Here is a 22,038-nt window from a genome sequence, read left to right as displayed (position 1 = left end):
ACCAAAAAAGAATGATGTGGACCGGCAGTTGGAGAGTGCTGGTTCACATCCTGGGCATTGCCGAGGTGCCCCTGAGCAAGGCACCGGCCCCTAACACTGCTCATCGGGCGCCGTAGCATGTGTGGCTGCCCCTTCGCTCATCTCCTCTACACTGCATGTGTGTGTTTGTGTGTGCGCACCTGTGTGTAATGTGAGTGGAAAAAAGAATTTCCCAATTTGGGATTATAATAGTACATCAAAAAAAAAAAAAAAAAAAGGAGCTACCTACCTGTTTGTTGACATCGGCGTCTTCCGGTAGCTAGACTAAACTAGCTGATCCGTCGAGCGTGCACTTACTCCCTCACTGGCGGAGACGGAAACGTAATCCAGCATTTTCGTGTGTATGTTCATAATGTACATGTCCATGTTACAGCCTGTCATGAGCCATGAGCCTTACAATAGCCTGTTAAGCCTGTTAAGTGCACACTCGATGGATATGCTAGTTTGGTCTAGCTACCGGAACACACGGATGTCAACAAACAGGTAAGTAGCTCCTTGCACAAACACACTGTTTTAACTACTTTTATATTCATTTTGAGTCATACACGCTACAGTGCTGTGTTGTAAGTTGTCTGCTGATGTTGCATAACTTTTGGTGTGAGATGTGGAGCATGTTAAGACGCTTAAAACACAGTGCAAAGTTCTGACCCCATGCTGTTAGCGTTCAATGCTACATCTCCGTTCACGGAGCTCTGTAATGGCTGGACCAAATTTGTTCGCGTCTTCGGTACTGGCAAGTCAAGGGTAGCTTGAGCAATGAAGCTGCATGTTTAAATCGACCGAAGTTCTCCTTTAAGCTAACTGCCTCCTGGGTAGTATCATTTTTCAAATTACCTGAAAGCAAAAAGGCTTATTTCTCCAAACGCATTCCTTTAAGTTTAAAGAACATAAGTGAAACATTTTTGTCACAGAGAAATATCTCTGTAGCGGTCAGTACTTTACAGACCTTTTTCATAGCATACATTTTGACTCATCATTGTAGGAAAAACACAGGTGTTACTAAAAACGTTAACAGTGGTTCAGTTTCCCAGTCAGCCCTGGACCTGGCTGACATAAATTTAATGAAGCCAATAAAGCACAGGTGTAAGTAATCGTAGATGTTACACCTGTGTTTTAACAACTATGTCAAAATGTCTTCTATGAAAATGAAAATGAAAATGATCATTAGATCATGTGATTGCACCAATACTGTAATATTTTTAGGTAGTTATTGTTAAGTATCTTAAGGTGACAGATAATCCACCCGAAATCAATCTGGGATTTGGCCTCTCGCATGAGGTGTTACCACTCATCTGTGTGCACCTAATGCCACAAGCAGCTAACTAGTTACTTAACAGCCCATTGTGGTTATAGTGTGCTTCAGGGCGGCCTGACTGAAACATAAACTACTTTAACCTTTGCTGCTTACTAAGATCCAAACCACTTGTGCCTGTGTGACGTTGTCCGACTCATCTTAAATTGTTTACCAGTCTTATCACTTTGATGAAGTGATGTGTTTCATCTTTTATATTGGCTCATCACTGTCAAAATTGTGCAACATGCCTGTTATCGTCTACAGGGAAATACAGTGACTACACTCACTGAGCAAAAGAAGTGTATGAACGGAAGCATAAATAAGAGGGGAGTCTGAGATTTTCATGAAATGTAAGTTAAGTTTTGGTTTTCTCAATGAGTCAAAAGTAGAAATGAGCTGTCAACCGTAACTGCCCCCACCTCGCAACTCACTCACTGTACCCATACAGCAGCTCAAGAGGGCTGTCTCTGCCAATCCGAAGTGCACATTGTAATAGAATTAATGTCGGAAGTAGGGCAGTGCTCTCTGCACTCAAACAGAATGCTTTAAAAGCTTGGCAGGAACATTAGTTTTATTTGTTTGACAGAAATAACTTCAGGATGCTGACTGACCGTCTGATTTAGATCTTAGCAGGGCCAACACAATTGAGCTCAAGTGTTTTTATCCCCTACATGATTCGATGAAATGATTAGGTGTTTGAGTCGGGGGGGCTTGAGTTGACAGTTGGCCTGCATGCCTGTGGGTGTGTTTGTTCATATTTTTGCACGTTTAGCAATGATGGTGTTTGCACCGAAGATGAAAGAATGTGTGATTTCCTCACATTCAAGGTACTGATACAGTGACATTGATGGGTGTATACATTATGAGTTGTTGCATCTTTGTCTGTTCTCTATTTTTTCTCTCTTTCTGTGGCTTCCTGTATGTCCCACCTGGCTGCTTCCCCACCTAAGCGACATGGTTTTACTTTCAATTTTCAATACTGATCCCTCCTCCTGTTACATCCTCTTTGAGTATTTACACTCTGATTTACTATGTGTTCTGAGTTTGAGGTAGTGTGTCTGTCCCCTGCCCTGTCTTTGTCCTAGTCTTTGTTTCACTTAAATGAGCTCACCCTGCAAAGAGTAGTCTTTGTCTCTGTTACTATGCTGTGTTCAGCCTCAGAGGCTTGAAACAAAGTTATCCAGCTAGCTAGATGGAGGGAGCTAAGACAAGAAAACGCAAATAACAACATGATCGAAAGAAACAAACTGATAGCAGCCATCGGAAAAGAAACCCTGCAACCACCAGTATATCCAAGCGTCTTGGGTTCACTGAACTGGGCAGATTTAATCAACGATTTTCCTGGCAAGGTCACTATTATGCATTGAGCAGTAACATACTTATTTTCAGTTTCTCTCCAACATGTCACAAACACGAACAACTCCTGCCGCACAGCAACTCTGAGGGGGACACACTGCTTTGTTCTCTGGCGGGCAGCCTTTTAAATCACAGTGTTACGATGGCACAGGTCTCAGAAGTCAATGACTGTCTGCCATATACGATGGAGTATGTCATCTTCTTTCAGCCCAACCCAAACTTGACATTCTTCTATCATCTATCTGTTAGATCAGAGAAATATAAGATGTCTTGTTAACATTCATGACATACTGTTCCACTCAAATAAACTAGGAGTGCCACTATCACATCAGGTACTTGTAGTCATTATGGGGAAAAAATAAGATGTACTGTTTTCTATTCCGTTTGACAAAATAACACATTCTTTATCTGCTTGCAGCAACACTTTGTTTAAGTACTTAAGCACTTATTTATGGCCGAAACTCAATCTTGACTGTCAACTGACTTTCAAGAACGGCTGATTCCACCCTCAGAGCAACCAAACACAAACCCGATTTCTGTTTCTAATGGAGATTCTGTCAAGAGAAATTACACTCCCCCAGCGTTTCTCTCAGCTGGCCGGCAGATTTCTCTAGCCATCCAGAGATCACTTCATCCTCCCTGTCTGACTGAAAAACCCCCACATGGACTAGACAGCTCCCAGTGGAATTGTAGGCCTGCTTTTGGAGTGGAAAACATTGGTCCTGGAGGTGGGAGGCCTTTTGTACAAATGTTTCAATCAGTTTCCAGACATGGACATAATACTCCCTGAGATACAGCTCATTGCTGTAAGCATTTAATAGCTGATGATACAATAAGAAGAAGTACCTTCAGCCTTTGAGACTACAGAGTCTTAAGGGTGCGGAGGCTCATCCAGTTTTCTGGTACAAAAAAGTTAAAAACCCCAAAACCCAGAAAACGTTAAGGATTTTCTTATAACACTGTGAGGATAACAGTTCAGATCAGATTGATAAGCTCTTTTGTCAAAACATTGTACAGTGCTGCACCTAATGTTGATGAAGGTTTTCAGTCGTCCAGGTCATGGGAATTCCAACTGCTGTATTGTAGGCAACTGGACTTGTTTCAGTTTCTTGAGGACGTTTCATCACTCATCCAAAAGGCTTTTTCAGTTCTGCTCTAACTAATGATTATTTTTCTTATCAACAAATTTTAGTATCCTCATCAAATAATTCTGTGGTCTGTAAAATGTGAGGTTATGTGAAGAATGCCGTTCTCAGTTTTCTAGAGTTGATTTTATCTAGCTTTTGCTTGTCAAAGGCCAAAACCTACAGATTTACATAAGCATAACATCACATAGACAAAGATAAGCAGCAAATCTTTACAATTCATGAGGTGGTACGAGGGAATTTTTGGCAAATTTCCTGAAATGATTAACCAGTTTTCCAGAGAATTGCCATTTATTTGACTAGTTTGTTGATAGACGTATGGCGTTAGCTCTCGTTCACTGTATAAAGAATAAATAATGCATGGGAATGTAGATCTCGAGTATGGGAGTTTACTACCACTTTAGAGCATAAAATATGGAAATTAGCGTCTAACATTTGCTTAAACTAACGACCAGGTGCCATTAAGTGGCCTTGGTGTCAGACTCATTCATTTGCATTTCCTGCAGAGTGCAATTTACTCATGTTCTTAGCACAGGCTGCCCGTTGTTTTTGTGTTTCTGCTCAGAGTCTCTATAAATAAGATCCTGTGGCTGACGTTAGTTCCTCTCAGCCCCTGTGTTTATGCGCATATTTACATGTCAATGTGCAGACTGTGGCTGTTTGTGGGACGATTTCTATTTGTGCTCTGTGTGTCTCCTCGCTGTCATCTGCTCACCAAGCTCCCTACAGGGAGAGTATCTTTGTTTAGTTGGTGCCTTTTTCTCGTGAGATTGAGTTGTAAGAGAGTAGTACGTTTGCATCGTGTTTGTCACAGACAATAAGACACTGATAAACAAAGAGAGCCTTGTCTGAACTGAACCAGTATTGCTGGCTTGAAGCCCCAAAATGACCTCACAGGGCTAAAAGAGAGTCCTACACTACAGGCTCCGAGGCTAGCTTCAGTTCAGATATTTTTTGTCATCTATCTGTCCAGACGGAGCGATGTAATCTGTTAGGTTAGATGTAATCTCAGATTACAGATTAGGATAGAGCCAAAAATATGAATGTTGGATGATTCTCACAATGTGAAAGCAAGGTTTTATTAACAACTATCTGTGCAATCTGGGTAGTTACTTTATTGAAGTGTTTGTGTACAGTCATGTTTTTATGCGTAACCTGTGACATGTTGATGCCTGTGTGCATGCTGGGAGAGGAACTGATACTGAGGCAAGAGGAAACTGTGGGTGGCAGAAATGTTTATGTCACTTCCTCCCGAAGCTGGAGGCCGCCAAGCTAATCTGCCCACAGTAATCACAGAGCAATACCGGTGGGGGGGCTAAATACATATGTTGAGTATGGGGTTGCAGAGGTCCGTACATGGTATAGACAGAAAACGACCTAAGACATATTGTTTTATGAGATGACAGAAGCATTGCAACATCATGGAAAGAGAAGTGAAAATCTGACTCAGTCATTTTAACATGGAAATGCGTGCTGCCTGTCCATACATGATGTTAGTGTTGTCGTAAGGTGAGGGTGCTGAGAGGCTAATCAGCTGATTCCTAAAGCCAATCAGGACCCCCCACCTCACAAAGACACAACACAAATCTTTTACCACTGTGCCTTACTTTACTGACTTTAATCTAATTGTTCCTGTGTGTCTACGAGTGGGTGTGGGTGGTGGGGGGCCAGGTTGGTGGATGGGCGTGTGTGAACAGTACAGTCCAGACTCTCTCCTGTCTCATAGAATCAATTATTAGCTCATTATTCTGTGGTATAGAGGAGACATTAGCCGAGCTTTGACCTCTGACTGTTATAAATACCCCCCTGGAAACTGCTGGCTCCTTGTCTTTATTGCTTTGCTATACTGTGGGTTCTGCTAGAGTGTTTTCATCATCTAGTCCCTTGATCATATACTCCCATATTCATCTATAACCCAGGGTGCTTCTTCTGTACTTAAAAAATAACTGAAGTCACTGTCATGCTCGCTTTTGCAAATTGCCCGTGGCTTTTTCAATTTAGAAAATGTGCTCTCAACTCAAAACAGATAGAAAAATTGGCATTAAAAAGTGCTTTACCAAGCCTCTCAGGCAGAGAGAAGTATTTTCCAAAATTACAGCAGTATGTCACAAGCCAGCCAACATCAGTTAGGAAGAAAAACGTCCGAGTGTAAAAGTTGGCAGCAGGTGTTACTCTGATTGAAGTAATAGAACGGGAGCTCACTGACTTTGTTGTGGGAGTTTTTATGTAAATGACTGAGACTCATGCCAAAGTTCTGTTTGCTGATAGCAGCAGATATAATTAAACTGCTCACTTAGATTATTAACACAAACTGAAAAAAACTCTTTCAAGTCCTCTTTTAATTCCTATAATAAATTAACCCCTTGCTGAATTTCTTAGAGTCTTGCATCAGGGTTTATGTAAATGCTTCTGGTTTGGATTTATCCCATGTTATTTGTGTTTCATTGACTATGTTTACATACAGATAATACACCAGCTGGATTCTCAATGGCTTTGAAGAAAGGACATAGGCTGTAGATGTTTTGAAAGCTGATAAATTATTTGATGGTTTATATCTAAGGAATTTATTCATCTTCATTTTAATTGTCATGTTTGTTTACTTCTCTAAATGTGTAACTATGCTGCTGCCTGTCTTGGACAGAACTCTCTCTTGAAAAACAGATTTTTAATCTCAGTGAGACTTTCAAAATTAAATATTAGATATTTAATATTTTGCCCTTATTCTGAATAAGACAATATTCCTACCAAGCTGTTTACATGGCTATTAAAATTGAACATTACAATAATATTCCAGTTTACATACAGCTTTGCATACTCTGATTAACAAACACAGCCTTCCGCTTCAATTTGACCAAACACATTTTTTAAAAGGTCGTCGATGCGATATTTGTAAATATCCATAAAATATGTGTATTGAAACTACAATGATTGATCGAGTAGTTGGCAACTATCAACTTAATTGACAACTGTTTGTAAAATTGATATAAAAAATAGTAAAAATTCTCTAATTCCAGCCTCTTAAAAGTAAAGCTTTTCTGGCTCCTGTCCTCCTCTATAACAGTAAATTGAATATCTTTGGGTTGTGGACAAAACAAGACAATTTACTACGTCATCTTAAGCTTTTGGAAACACTGATCGACATTTTTCACAATTTTCTGACATTTCATAGACCAAACTGTTAATTGATTACTTGAGAACATAATTGACACATTCATCATTAGTGAAAAATAGCCGTTAGTTGCTGCCCTGGGTGATTTTCAAGTCTTTCATAATGTTTAAAAGTAGGTGCGTTTCTCCTAACGACCAAAATTGTGGTATTTTCTTTTTGGGCATGTTTCTCTTCCCCAGCCTTGCAAACTTTTGGCCAGACAACGCTCAGAGCTGACCGTTAACAGGCAACAAGCCATGTGTCGCAAACTGGTAACAAGGTGGATATTCTGAATGTACTGTATAGGCTACATGTACAAAAACATATTCTAAAACCTGAATATTGTCAGCCTATACTACATGTCTGAATTTAAAAAAATTATAATATTAATAATTCTGAATATTCAAATGGAATAAGGTGTTCACTTGACCCATATTAAACAGTGTGTATGTAAACTTAGTCATTGTGTATTCCCCCCACACTCTGTGTTCTCCTTCCCAGCCCTCTTTGACTGTGTGCTGTTCTCATACCGCTGTGCATTACTCATCATTTATCCAGCATTAATAAGGTATTAGTGTTCCTCTTTGTGTTTGTTTGAGAAACCAAATATTTAGTCCATTCGTAATAATGACCTAAGAAACTGTAGTGTCAGCTGCAGTCAGATGATTCATGTCTCAGCTGCTCGGAAATGACTATCAGGGCACTGAAGTTTAGTACCCTTTAAGTACTTCGGCATCTGGACAGCTCGTGTTTTTCTTGGATAGCTTTTCGTGTAAGCCTTAATCTAAAGTAATTGGGTTCCATTCCTGAAGAGCGATGTGAGAGCTAGAAATACACTATAAAAGGGCTGCATGATATGAGGAAAATCTATGATGTGCAATAACATTGATGAGTATTACGATAAATTAAAAAATATTGAGTTGTGGATATTGATTATTGGTGTTGTCAAAAATATAGATGCATATCAATTTTGAATATTTGATATATTTATATATATATATGTTTCAGTGCTTTTCTTTTGCAAATTAATTAATACACCAGTATAAGTTTAATTTTTTCTTAGATGCTGTTGTGCTTAACACATAGTACACAAGCTTTGTTATATTTATCTTTTAAGAAGAGTCCAAAATTGAATTCCTTCAATGTTGTGTCAGTTCCACCCTGTGGAATTGAAAATGGTATTGTATATCAATATTTTCCAAGATATTGTGTCGAAGTTAGAAAATTGAGTCAAAAACATAGTTGAGTAACAATTTTTTAAAAGGCGGTCGCTCTCGTGTTTATTGCACATGTTATGAATTATTGGTCAGCACTACTTTATAATCATTTCCCATTAAGAATTCAGTGTTTGGATTTAATGACAGAGGTGTCCATGGGGGAATTGGGCTTCATCCTGGTATTCATGAAGCCACTTATATCATAGCTCCACCACTCTGGACCCCAGAGACAGTCAGCTGAAGGAATTCGTTGACCATATTCATCTCAAAACTTTTTTGGAAGTTTTCAAATTTATAAAATTACCATGTTTTTGTAACCAAAACTAATAGAAAATGATATAACTGTAACAGCTATAATTCCAGATATATGTAAATAGAAAACTGACGGCCGTCATTGTGTGCATGTATTGATGCACAGCAGACCGATGAGCTGCACAAACACAAAAGGCTTCTCATGTGCTGGATCAGACTGGAGGATGTGAGTGCCGATTAAAACTGAAGTGGTCGTTAATGCCTGGATTCATGACTTGTACTGTAAAATCCCTTTGTGTCCGAATGCGCTTTAGCCTGCTATAATTATAGCTGTAACTGGGAATGCTGTTTATGCGCGTGTCTATCCCCTCTGTGACCCTGCGCTGTCAGCTGCCAGAGGATCAGCCCCTCTATCTGACTTGTCCTGAGGTCAAAGGTCAACAGCAGGAGTGTAAAGGAAGAGTCATAGAGGTCAGTGTCATCCTGTCTTGAATGAGTTTTGAAGCAGCCGCACTGGTCAGCCTGTTCACACAACCAGCTGGATATAGACAAACTTAAAGATGACTTACGATAATTGATGACAGATTTTGAGATGGTCTTTGTGACTAAACTTGCTTTTTTACACAAACCTTCCACCAATCTTTTTTGTGCAGGTGCAACATGTGTCTGAACAACCAAACACACACGGCCCTGGTTTGACACACTGACACACATCTCAAGGGGGACGGCCTGTAATGCCCGCTCTGCTCCGGCCTCAGTCAGAATTGATTTCTCTGTGTACTGTAGCACCCGTTAACCTACACCAGCTGTGTACACGCATGCAGGCACACACACACACACACACACACACACACACACACACACACACACACACACACACACACACACACACAGATACATTCGCTTTCTCCACCTCAGGGGACTTTTTGGCCAATGAGCTAGTTCTCCTGGCCAGTTGGCCCTCTCTGTTAGTATGCAGTTCTCCAATCAGCACATTCCTCTTTCTCTAGACACACAGGGAGACGATTTTTTGGCAGCACACACACAGGGTGGGGTAACGCTCATATCCTGTCCCCTGACCTCAGATTACACACGCACATCCACACAGTCGCTGAACTGTTTCGCTCACACTCGCACTCAAAACACCACATTCTTACTCTCCAAACATACAGCTTTTCCTCTGTTTTGAAGCAGCTGTCACAGTCACTCTTTCAACCCAGAGACTCTCAGTGTCTCTCTGCCCGCTGCCAGCCACAGAGCAAGCGTGGTTGTGCCAGTCCACGCCTGTTGTTATGCTCCCGCACCAGCACAGACCCTCTTCTGTCCGTGTTAATGACCGCCCTCCCATGCTCCATCTTTCCATCCCTCCAATTCCTCCCTCTGGGCACGGCTCGGGCACCAGGACTAGCCTGAACAGAGCCCCGTCTACAACAACAATGATGCTCCAGTTCACTACAATCAATTTGCTCCGATTGTTGTGCTTGCATTTCTGTCTATGAGTGTTGTTTTTTAAAAATATATAAACAAGCCTAAGAGAAGGACACACAGTGACACAGAGTGTAACGCACATTTGCTGCTGTGTTTTCAGTCCCAAGTTAGTACATTTCAGGCAAGTGTGTGCACCCAGGCATGAAGTCACAGCTGAATGTTGGCCACCCCACTTGAGCTTTTTTTTTAATCGGTGAATGACAAAGCGCTCAGCAGCACTCAATCACACACTCCCTCTCTTTTAAACTGTCTCTCTGGCTTTGTTTTGCACTGTTTTTTTTCTCGCTGCAACTGTCTCCACTCCCTCCCGCTTCGCTTTTTTTCCCCTCATGATTTCAGTGTTGTGAAACCTCAAGAGTTTTCTGCACAGGAAGGATCAGAAATCGGCAAAGATTCAACCCAGTCTGGTAATCCACATTCTCAATCCTGAGGGGAACTTCCTCTCTGATTCTGTTGTTTTTCCAGGCAAACGCCACACACCCGTGGGTAGTGACAAGAGTGTGAGAAAGTTTAAAGACACAACACACCGAGTTGGGAGTCACACATGGGACTCCCAACCCAGTGCTGGTCTATCCAGCCCACCTCCCTCTGATATGCTGTTGAACTTTGGCTCCCTCTCTCTCCTCATTTTCATTGTTGTTCAGGCTATGTTCCCTCTCTCGCTATGTGTTTATCACCTCCCTGTTACCTTTTGATTTGAACCTTTTTACTCCTCCTCTCTGTAGGTGACTTGTTGTCACCAGTCAGTGTGGAGGAGGTGTCGGGATTGAGGCTAAGCAGTCCTTTGGCACTTGACATAGCATACGGTGTTATCACTGGACATGGGAAGGGGAATGACTGAGAGGGTTTGCAGTGGTGGGATTGTTTGTGTGCATGAGAGAAGTGTGTATGTATGCTATTGAACTGAGTAGGGTGTGCCTTCATGCATGTTTGCTGCACTGTGTGTTTTTGGGGTTCCAGTTAAGTGGACTTTGTCCGGCATCCATTGCTCTCGAACAAACTCTGGAAGCGGTTGTGCCCGTCCAAGGCCGAATGAGGAAGGGAAGGGGTGGGGTTGGGTGTACAGTGGGAAAAGGGGAGGGTGGCGGGTGGAGGAGATAAATTGTTGAGTCCCATGTGAAACTTGCTCACATGGCTTCCTTCTTGCTCTGCTTACTATCCCGACTGCCCCCAATAGCCGTCAGTTTCACCATTGTTCTTTGCCTGGCAGTTATCTACTAGTTGCCTTAATCATATTTGGGTTTCGTTGCTCAGATCAGGCTCATCGTGTTTGTTCACCGGGGGCTAATGTAAGGCCAAACAATGGTGTTATCTCCTTGCCTTAGCTGTAAATGGACTAAGCCGTCAACATGTGGAGTTCAGTAGATTCTGTTTAAAGAGGATTATTATTATGACTCAACCCCTATAAATGTGTCAGCTAAAGCTGAGGCTATGTGTTTGTGCGTGTAGTTCAGAGGACTATCTGGTTTATGTTTTTTTGAGTGCGCAGTTGTGCAGTGTTTGTGTGGTAATTATGACTAACATAACAGTGTGGTGTCACTCTCCTCTCTCCTAGGTGACATCACGCAGAAGGGCTATGAGAAGAAGAAAGCCAAGCTGCTGGCCTCCTACATCCAACATTTGCCAAGTAAGACCAACTCTTCTTCTGCTCTTTGCTGTCTTTCTCTCTTTCCTATGTAATTTTCACATTATCTTTCAACATTGTTCATGGTGTGGTCACACTGAGATGTGGAAAGTAATGATGTCAGAAGTCATGACTGGAAGTTGCGTCTCCGTAGGTTGTTCTTCCTCTTCTGTGTAGAGAATTGCATACAACAAAAAAACAGTTTGAGTGTGATATTAAGTTCACTGAGTGTCCAGTGTGACTCTAATTCTCTTTGTCCAACTTGTCTAAGAGAATTTCTGGCTATCTGTGGCACTCTGGTGGCCAAAATGGGAAGTGCAGATGATAACCAAGCACACAGTAACATCAAACAACTGCCCCACTGTAACAAATCCCCAGAATAACAAAACCACTGCATGCCTCTGAGCTTGTGCAGTGGACTGTGAACACAATTGTCTGAAACCACTGTCAGTTTACAAGCGCTCACAGAAGAAAGGAAGTACCCAAGTTTCAATGTACTACTCTGAGCCAGTCACCTCTGTCCTCGTTGGTAAGATGATCCGATCCGTTTTTTTTCTCAGTCAGCTGACTCACACAAGGGTGTGGTGTCTCCTCAGGAAAAAATGCACCACATTAGCATCGGCATGAAAACGTCCTTCTTGATGTGTCACTGTAGCTTATTTAAAATGTGGAATATTTAACTTTCCTCCCTACTAATTTAACCATGGTCTGTTTGAGCTTGAGCACACAGGACATTAAAAAACGACAGCAAAAATCTGAAACTCACTTGAATAAGTTCCATTTTTAATACTTAGATTAAATTCCAATGGTCGTTAGTGGATTCTGCTTTCCGTCGTGTTTTGGGCACCTTGCCCTGGATGCCAAAGCAACTTTTGAGAAGCTTTAAATCTCATCCTGCTCCTGCAAACATCCCCCAAGTCCCTCTGAACCATCATCTCCTCAGAGACTCTGTTGCCCAGGCCCTCTGGGAGGAGAGGACAGCTGACTAAAAATAAAATTTTCAAATCTAGCCTAGTTTCATGTACTGTGTTAATGGTATAAGTTCCATCAGTCAAGTACATGTCCTTATTTCACTTTGTGCTCAGAGGCTCTGTAGTGAGCACTAAATTTAGAGAGCTTCTGGGAGGGTCATATAATATTTATGCCTACATGTAGCTGTAATGGAATTATGAAAAAAAACCAACATGTGCAAGTTCCCAAAAGCTCATGCTTGTATGTTATGTATTAATGTTGTGTTCTTATTGCTTTTGTTCTGCAGATGTGGATCTGTCTCTGCCAGATGTTCAGCTTTCCCCGGGTCACAGTGCCGACCCCAGCCCAAGTCCTGAGGCCCCGGGCCCCTCCACATCTTCAGCCTCCAAACACCACCGTGCACACCGCAGTGGAGGGGCCAGGGACGAGCGCTACAGATCAGGTGCAGTAGAAAAACACACAAACACACAACTAGAGTTGCAGTCACTAGAGTGCAAATCTCAACCAAGGCCTAACAGTACCCATTTGTATTCACTTAATAATATCAGCCACCAAAATATGCCAGATTTCTTTTTTTCATCAAGATCCAATGCCTTGTTCGCTGAGAAATTACCCAAAATGTCCCAAAATGCCCTATTTCACAATGTTAATGAAAGTGAGATAACATTTCTGGATCAATCTTTTTATCTGAATCTTCACCAAAAGTTAATGGAGTCTATTCTGGGCCAGAACCTATCCTCCATCTAAATTTCTTGGAAATCTGTTCAGTAGATTTTGGATAATCCTGCTGACAAACCAACCAACAAAGATATGTTGATGGATGTAGTAACAAACCATAAAACGCATCAAATAAATATGTCAATATCTGTCTTTCTGTCTTCCTCACTTGTTTGTCTCACTCTCTTTGCTCTTACTGTTTATGTAGACATCCACACAGAGGCTGTGCAGGCTGCACTGGCCAAACACAAAGAAGAGAAGATGGCATTGCCCATGCCAACCAAGAGACGCTCAGCCTTTGTTCAGTCTCCCATAGACACCTGCACACCTCCAGGTAAACTAGACTTCTCATACTCAGTGCCTCGCTGGTCAGTGTCATTATAATGGGACCTGCTTTTCAATCAGAAACCTTTTGATGAAACACAATTAGAGATGTGTTTTGGGCTTGATATTGTGAAACACATCTAAATATTATGGATTTTTTCTTTCCATCAGACACATCTTCTGCATCAGAGGATGAGGGCTCACTGCGCAGGAAGGCAGCTCTCAGTGCAGTGCTCGCCCAGAGCCTGCAGAGCCCAGATTACTGGATCAACCGTTCCGTCCAAAGCTCCTCCACGTCTTCGTCTGCTTCCTCCACCCTTTCACATGGAGAGCCCAAGACCCAGCCACAGCCCCAGCTCCAACCTGCTGCTTCAGTGTTGGCTGATGTACTGGCCTTCACACGCATTGGTAGTCTTAACTGATAAATAGCTCTAATGAATACATAACACTGATTGTTGGCTGTTGTTCTCATTCACAGTCACTTTCTCTTCTCCTCCAGAAAACAGTGTCCCCCCAGATGTGACGTCCTCCACTCCCCAGGAGAGAGGATCCAGAGTGGACCTCCCCCCAGCGGTCAGGGGCATGAGCCGTGGGCAGAGCCGCTCCAGCATGCTGGATACAGCTGACGGTACACTCACGCTCAAAGAAGCACAGATGTTATTACATTTATATTTCAGAGTGTACAACTCTTCTAACGTGGGGAGAGAAATCAAAGTAGACTTAATCATATTCCTGAAATATGGTTACTGTCATCTGGTTGTTGATCTTATTCCGATTCATTTGCATGTTCTAATCACAGCTGTTGTGTGACATTTTCTGTTTTGCATTGACTTGATGTGTTGACGAAGCTGATTGGAGAGCGTTCAAATCAGGAAGCAAATCTGAATCCCAAATCATCTACAACATCATCCTCATTTCACTGTGTTGTGAATGCTGCTAACGACAGATATTTCTGTTCTTTCTTTTGGGTCCATTAATCCTGTCCCTGTCTTGCCTTTCATTTAAAAAAGGAAAAAGAAAAGGTAATATAAATCGAACCTGGGGAAGGGGAGGGATGCTGAAGACGCCCCAAATCAGCTTGCTTTCCAACCTGGAGTCTGTCTATCTGTCTCTATGTCCGTCTCGTGTCATAGGATTAGACATAGAGAACCTCTCCTAAAGGTTATCCAATCTGTGTCTCCTAGAGTACCGATTTCCCTTTGAATCTTTCCTGCTGCTGATTCTGATCCTGACTGTGTGCTAGTGCATAGGGTTCTGCCTTCGTGAGAATGTGTGATCAAGTAGAGATTTGTGTTAGGATGGAAATGCATGTGTGGGTGTGCGCTTGTGTTCTGTTGCTTTTTGTTTACATACAGTATGTTTGTGACGGTGGCTGTCCTTGGTGTTTGTGCAGGCGTGCCTGTCAGCAGCAGGGTGTCCACCAAGATCCAGCAGCTGTTAAACACACTCAAGCGGCCGAAGAGACCACCACTCAGCGAATTCTTCGTTGATGACTCTGAGGAGATTGTAGAAGGTGAGAGACAGTAGCGTTCATGTGGTATTAATGTTCTGTTTTTCCTTTTGATAGAATAAAATGGGAAAACATTGATATTATATCAACATTTTCTTGTTTTTTTTAAATTTCTGATAACTAGGGCTGCAACAATTCGATCGAAAGAAAATGAAAGGTCCAGTATGCAGGATTTAGGTGACACTAGGGTCGGAAATGTAATATGACACTCATAACAATGTTTTCATAGGTGTATAATCACTGTTGTGTTTTCTTCCCCTAAGAATTAGCCTTTTATATCTACAGAAGGAGCAGGTCCTCTGCCATGAAGTTTGCATGTTTCTTCAGTATCCCAGAACAGACAAACGCAGGGACTAGATGGGGCCTTTCTCATCTTTCACACTTATAGGGGAACAATGTAGGGAAGGCTGAGGTTAGGGGTGTTCAGTTATTTGAAATCTACACTTACACCGCTAGATGCTCAGGATGTAATAATACACAGAAGTCAAGGTTTGTACCGCGGTTTTGGGGTCACAGTTCAGTATGAGTTTAGTACAATAGAATAAAAAGGCAAGAAAAAATTCCAAATGCGGAGGGCGAAGTTTCTTTTCATTAATTTTTATCAGATGGTAGTGCAAGTTACAGTTTATTCTACCTAGTTCCACCTGAGATTATTGGTACAGCTTGCAGTGCATTAAGCAGTAAACCGAGAACATATACTCCTGCATAGGTCATGTATTTATACGGGGCTGATAAAAAAGTAAAAGAAATATAGGCCCTGTCTGCTTTCACATCTAGAGACAGCCTTGATAAGTTGTTGGACTGCTGTTTTTGTGCCTCGCTTCAGTGACTGACACATCTGGGTGATGCTGTCTAATATGCGTGAACATGTTTGACGTGTTTCCATTCATACAGCTGTTGAACATCGCAGACACACTGTCTTCAGCTAATCCACCATCCCCAACATGATGGACATTTTGACAATTGTTAAATTGTGTCTGTTATTTTTCAAGCAGAAATGTTGAATATTTGCATGTTCCAGCTTCTTAAATGAAAGGATTTACTGCTTTTCTTTTCCATGTATGATTGGACGAAAGAAGCAACTTGAAGAGGTCACTTTTGGCTCTGGGAAAATGTCATGAGCATTTAATCTTTTTTACTATTTTGCTTTGCTTTTTATAGACTAAACATTTAATCGTGAACATAATTGGCAGATTAATGAATAATGAAAATAATTGTTAGTTGCAGCCCTACTGATGACAAATTTACTCGTTGTCCATGTTATTAGTTATCTTCACTGTTAACTAATGGATATCACTTGTGTTGCCCACAGTTTTGTTACTCCATTATTCATCTACAGCTTCCCCTATAATCTTATCATCTTTTGTTGTCCAGTGCCCCAGCCTGACCCCAACACCCCAAAGCCAGAGGGACGTCAGATCATCCCGGTGAAAGGGGAGCCCCTTGGTGTCGTCAGTAACTGGCCTCCTGCCCTGCAGGCTGCCCTGGCCCGCTGGGGGGCCACCCAGGCCAAGAGCCCTGCCCTCACTGCTCTGGATATCACTGGCAAACCTCTCTACACACTCACATACGGTGAGCAACATTTAAAGGCATATAAATGTCATGATAAACGTGGATGATAATCAACAAAGTATTTTGTTCTCAGTTTGTGAAGTTCGTGCCATTGTGTCTACCAAATGTAAATGTGAGACATATCTCTTACGTATGAGCTGGCTCAACTGAATAAACATTTGTTGGCTTGAGCAGACTAACACCTACATGTCCTCTGGTGTGGAGCTATAGTGGGTTGTGGAGTTCATCTCTCCTGGATCAGTTATACAACATAAATACATGGACAGCAAACAGGATATTTTAAAATCATTGTTCACTTTTCTTCTTTACAGGTAAACTGTGGAGTCGCAGTCTGAAACTGGCCTATACACTGCTGAATAAACTGGGCACCAAGACAGAACCTGTCCTACAGCCTGGAGATCGTGTAAGAGTCTTCTCAGTCAGTCCTCACACAATATCTAAAGTATAAAGGAGCACATTAAGAAAAATGTGTTTTTCTGTTTCTTAGGTGGCGCTGGTGTATCCAAACAGTGACCCAGGCATGTTCTGGGTGGCTTTTTATGGCTGCCTTTTAGCTGAGGTCATCCCTGTGCCTATTGAGGTACCGCTGTCACGACAGGTAATGCTGCTACTATGTATTTTGTACTATTGCCATGTATGTGCCTCTAATCAGCGCTGCCTATATGGTGTATACTGTCTGTATAATGCCTAATTGCTCATATGGTCTATGAAAAATATGGATTTATTTTGATCAACATATTGACAGCTGGAGTGTATGTGTGGTTTTTAATTGTAACAGTTTTGTATACCGGCCTCTCCTTGTGTGTCAGAAGTCTTTTGACCCTTGTCTCTCTTTATAGGATGCAGGCAGTCAGCAGATCGGCTTCCTATTGGGCAGCTGTGGCGTTAGTTTGGCACTGACCAGTGAGGTATGTCTCAAAGGGCTGCCCAAGACGCCAAACGGAGAGATCATCCAGTTCAAAGGTCAGTCAGCCCAAATGCTGCAAAGCCTGCATCTTTGCCTCAGTCTCTTTGGGAGCCATTAGATCAACTCATTAAAGGAAATACACAGACAATTTAAGTTTTGTGGTCACGCTGCTTGTAAAGTATTGGCTGTTCACCTTCGACCTTGAATCCTAGAGGTTGCAAGGTGAACATTGTCAATTAAGTGCAGCTCTAAATTAGTGTGCACTTTGTTTTTGCTTTTTGTCCTCTAAAAAATGTCTATACCTTTCTCTGTGATGTCCTGATTATGTTTACCAGGGTGGCCAAGGATGAAATGGGTAGTGACGGACACCAAGTACCTGACCAAACCATCCAAAGACTGGCAGCCTCACATCCCCACTGCCAACACAGACACCGCCTACATAGAGGTGAATAATTAATTTAATTGATTTTGCTAATCCCATATAGATCACATAAAGCTATAGTTCTTGTTTATGTTGCACTTCTGTTTATTCATCCTCTGAAATCCTCAAGGAAAGCTTATATGACTTTCCCAAATTCTTGAGGCACAGTGTGACTGAGCCTTTGCTGTCAATGCCCCAGAACTGTGAAACATGGCGCAATAGCGAATTAAAAGTTATTTTTTAAAACTTGCAATAGACAAGTCTTTGCTTTAACTTATTATGAAGTAAATGTTAACTGCACAGTGTAATGGCTATAGAATAACGACACTGTACACATTTAGATTGGTTTGCTATAAGCCTCACTTTCACTATGCAATTCTGTCTGCCACCCTGTCCAAAATCTCCTGGGAAATTGAAATCTTGATTTATGGTACAGCCCTATCTACTTTCATGTCTCCATTATAAACTAAATAAATGAATACACTCACAATTCTTCTCCTCAAATTTTTTTCTACTCTACTCTACCCTCCACCCTGACGCTTACCGCTGATTTAGTTACTTAAGTGCACAAAGCAATACTCAAACCTTTTTATTACTCTTTATAAAACTGTGACACTTTCACTTACCTCTTCAGTGACCATCCTCCGTATGCTTTCTTATTTCCGAAGTGGTGTTGATCATGGCTTCATGGAAATTTGGAAACATATACTATGTGTCCTGTGTTATTGGTAGTTGGCAGTACATAGCAGTTGTTTGTTGTCACAATTTTTGGTTTGTTTTCAGGTAACCTGTGCTCTCATTTAACTTTATCGATGTCTCTATTTGTGTGTTTGTCTTTTCCACCAAAGTACAAAGCCAGTAAGGAGGGGACAGTGATGGGAGTTGCTGTGTCCAAGATCTCCATGCTGACCCACTGCCAGGCCCTGTCGCAGGCCTGTGGCTACTGTGAAGGTCAGAGCTCAGCACCTTATGTAACTTATAACTCTCCTGCTCTTCCTTCTCTCTAATTCCGGCTCTCTTTGTCGGTTCTTTAGCTTTTAAAACCAAGTATTAAAAGTTATCTTCACAAGTTGAATTGTGTCCAGCTCTTGAGCTCTTGAGCTCATCAGCAGCAGTTTTCACCGTCTGCTTCTTCACAATTATTTTCGCCCTCTACTGCTCAAAGAGAGGCATCTCAGAGAATACACACTCTAATGGACCAAAAAATGACATTTGGGGTGTTACTCAAATTATGCATCTTTTACATAGTTAGCATCCCTCTTTGCTTATGTGGTTTTGTGTTTTCTGTCTTAGGGGAGACACTGGTCAATGTGTTGGACTGCAAGAAGGATATGGGCATGTGGCATGGTGTCTTAACGGTGAGATTGAATGCAGCAATTTGTACTGTATATCCAGACTAATTGGTCTTTTTAACTTTGGTATGTAGCACAATGTGTGACATTGACCTTATGTGTATTTTTTCCAGAGTGTCATGAACAGAATCCACACCATCACAGTGCCATATGCTGTCATGAAAGCATGTCCCATGTCCTGGGTGCAGAGGGTCCACATTCACAAAGGTTCAGCCAATGTCCAATCTTACTTTACATTCCATATTTGTATAGATTTATTTTAATGTTGATGAATATATTTGGTAGAAACCATAGACTGTTTACAAAAATAAACAATGTGTCTTCACTTCCTCCTACTGTACAAAACTGAAGCCAAAATATCTTAGAGATGAGGGTTACCATCTTGTGCTAGTGACATAATTTGGAGGCAGAATCTGCCAGTAGTGATTGGGCATTTGAGCTGCAATATCAAGGTCCTGCCCATACAACCACCCAGCTCAATTGCAAGCAGGGCTCAGCTGGCCATCATACCCCCCAACACCCTCTCTATAATATATTATTATGATTTTATAGGATCAAGTACATTTATCAGAAAAATGAAGATGACAGAAACCATCTTTGGGAAAAATCTTAAGGCTCATTACTGCAGCATGCCACCAGGGGGCAATGGAGATATTGGCTTCATTTTTAGGGAGCTGTCATGTCATCCATCTTTATAAACCATCAATGGCAAAAACATGTATCATTTACAGATTTTATTTTAAAAGATAAATGTAGACAGATGATGATACCTACAACTCCACAGAGCTGAATAATTTAAATGAAGGTGAAACCATATACCAATAACAAAACGCATGCAAAATTGATAAAACAAACTGTTTATACACCATATATAACATATTTTCGTTATCCTCTGATAGCACGCGTTGCCTTGGTAAAGTGCCGTGACCTCCACTGGGCCATGATGGCCCACAAGGACCAGAGAGACACCAACCTGTCCTCCATACGTATGCTCATTGTGGCTGATGGAGCGAACCCATGTGAGTCACTTCACCTGCACAAACATGCCCTCCTTGTAAAAAGAACGACCGTGTACAGACATGTTTTTGACTGTTTCTACCCTGTTTTGGTAACGTTTTTGTCCATGTTTGTCATCAGGGTCTGTGTCGTCGTGTGATGCCTTCCTGAATGTGTTCCAGTCTCATGGTCTGAAGCCAGAGGTGATCTGTCCATGTGCCACCTCCCCTGAGGCCCTGACTGTGGCCATACGCAGGTACCATATCCATGTACTCACATAGACTGGAGAGGTCATAATGAGCATGCTGCAAACTCGCCATTGGGTCATTCAAATGTAATGTCTCTTATATTAAGAGATGATTTTTGTGTTTTTTTAATGATATGTAACAACTTGACCATGTACCTGACTTGTAGGAAAGAGGAAATATGAAGGAAATAAGGGGAACAGAGAACGATAAAGAGACTTCTGGTTTTGACATGACCTGTTTACCTCTAATTTCACATTTCTTTCTAACTATGTACTTCTCTTGATTCTAGTTAAAAATAATGTTTAGGCTGAAATAGTTTCAGTACTTTGAGAGTAAAGCAACATGAAAACAAAACTAAACCAAACCATGAGAATGTTTGCAGTCTTTTTCAAGATAAAGACATTGAAAGCACCACACCTTAAAAACTGAGACTTGTTTTGTGTATCAGGAGACCTCGACAATGTGTCACCTCTCTTTCTGCCTTTTCTGCAGGCCTGGTGCTCGAGGTGCTCCACTCCCAGCCAGGGCCATCCTGTCCATGGGTGGGCTGAGCCATGGGGTGATCAGGGTGAACACGGAGGACAAAAACTCTGCTCTCACTGTTCAGGATGTTGGTCACATCATGCCTGGAGGTTAGCCTCTGCAATTGACTGAATTTTGACTGTAGAAGTATCACAGCTGACACATTTTCTTGATATCTTATATTCATCAAAATTCACTTATATAAACGTCTAAAATGTTAACATTGTGTCCTGTTTGTGTGTTTCAGCTCTTATGTGCATTGTCAAACCTGACGGGTCTCCTCAGCTGTGCAAGACAGATGAAATAGGGGAGATTGTGATCAACTCTCGGGCTGGAGGCACTATGTACTACGGCCTGCCAGGTGTTACCAAGAACACATTTGAGGTCTGTCAATGTGTCATGTTCAAGACTCAGCTGCATGCAAATCACAATACTGAAATAAATTTTTTTTTTAAAAGTGTTGAACAGAACCTGCAGTCCTGACCAGCATGTCCCCTGCCTCTTGTCGAGTGTGTGCTGATGTCAGTTCCAGACGCAGGATTAGCTAATTTAGAAAATGGATGAATGGGAGAGAAGCAATGATTAAAATGATCCACTAGGTGGAGCCACACTCAAACTCATAGGAACCTGTACTTTAGTCTTTAAGTGTGTTTTCGCCCATACATATTTTCAGGCAATAAACCAGCCTTATGCTAAACTTTAACTGCAGTATCACAATTATTTTGGTACTTACTGATACTTTTATATATATAAAAAATGCATGGGTGAGATTTACTGTACTGTGTATATTTGAGCTCCATCTTTAATTTCTCTGCTTATCTGTAGGTGATCCCCGTCAACCAAGCAGGAGCACCCATAGGTGAAATTCCTTTCACTCGAACTGGTCTGCTTGGATTTGTGGGACCGGTAAGCCACAAATACATGTTAACTGTTA

The 22,038-nt window shown here is 41.7% G+C and overlaps 1 protein-coding gene across 4 annotated transcripts in view; it reads left to right on the top strand.

Moving 5' to 3' along the window:
* dip2ba (disco-interacting protein 2 homolog Ba) overlaps positions 1-22,038 on the top strand; it is a 48,819-nt gene that overhangs the window by 12,804 nt on the left and 13,977 nt on the right. For 2 of the 4 annotated variants that reach the window (XM_030423736.1, XM_030423738.1), the window contains exons 2-21: positions 11,495-11,566; positions 12,822-12,977; positions 13,461-13,586; positions 13,748-13,984; positions 14,076-14,204; positions 14,587-14,598; positions 14,970-15,089; positions 16,461-16,658; positions 16,970-17,061; positions 17,146-17,256; positions 17,498-17,621; positions 17,901-18,010; positions 18,835-18,937; positions 19,280-19,344; positions 19,452-19,545; positions 20,238-20,357; positions 20,476-20,590; positions 21,075-21,214; positions 21,352-21,488; positions 21,930-22,010. In XM_030423736.1, the coding sequence (XP_030279596.1) occupies positions 11,495-11,566; positions 12,822-12,977; positions 13,461-13,586; positions 13,748-13,984; positions 14,076-14,204; positions 14,587-14,598; positions 14,970-15,089; positions 16,461-16,658; positions 16,970-17,061; positions 17,146-17,256; positions 17,498-17,621; positions 17,901-18,010; positions 18,835-18,937; positions 19,280-19,344; positions 19,452-19,545; positions 20,238-20,357; positions 20,476-20,590; positions 21,075-21,214; positions 21,352-21,488; positions 21,930-22,010 (2,342 nt within the window). The remainder of the gene's footprint in view (positions 1-11,494; positions 11,567-12,821; positions 12,978-13,460; positions 13,587-13,747; positions 13,985-14,075; positions 14,205-14,586; positions 14,599-14,969; positions 15,090-16,460; positions 16,659-16,969; positions 17,062-17,145; positions 17,257-17,497; positions 17,622-17,900; positions 18,011-18,834; positions 18,938-19,279; positions 19,345-19,451; positions 19,546-20,237; positions 20,358-20,475; positions 20,591-21,074; positions 21,215-21,351; positions 21,489-21,929; positions 22,011-22,038) is intronic. The other 2 variants (XM_030423739.1, XM_030423737.1) reach the window with 1 other exon arrangement.

The sequence above is a fragment of the Sparus aurata genome, chromosome 7 (assembly GCF_900880675.1).
Source record: "Sparus aurata chromosome 7, fSpaAur1.1, whole genome shotgun sequence".
NCBI lineage: Eukaryota > Metazoa > Chordata > Actinopteri > Spariformes > Sparidae > Sparus > Sparus aurata.
The sequence above is the reverse complement of the archived record's forward strand: the minus strand, read 5'-3'. Positions and strand labels throughout refer to the sequence as shown.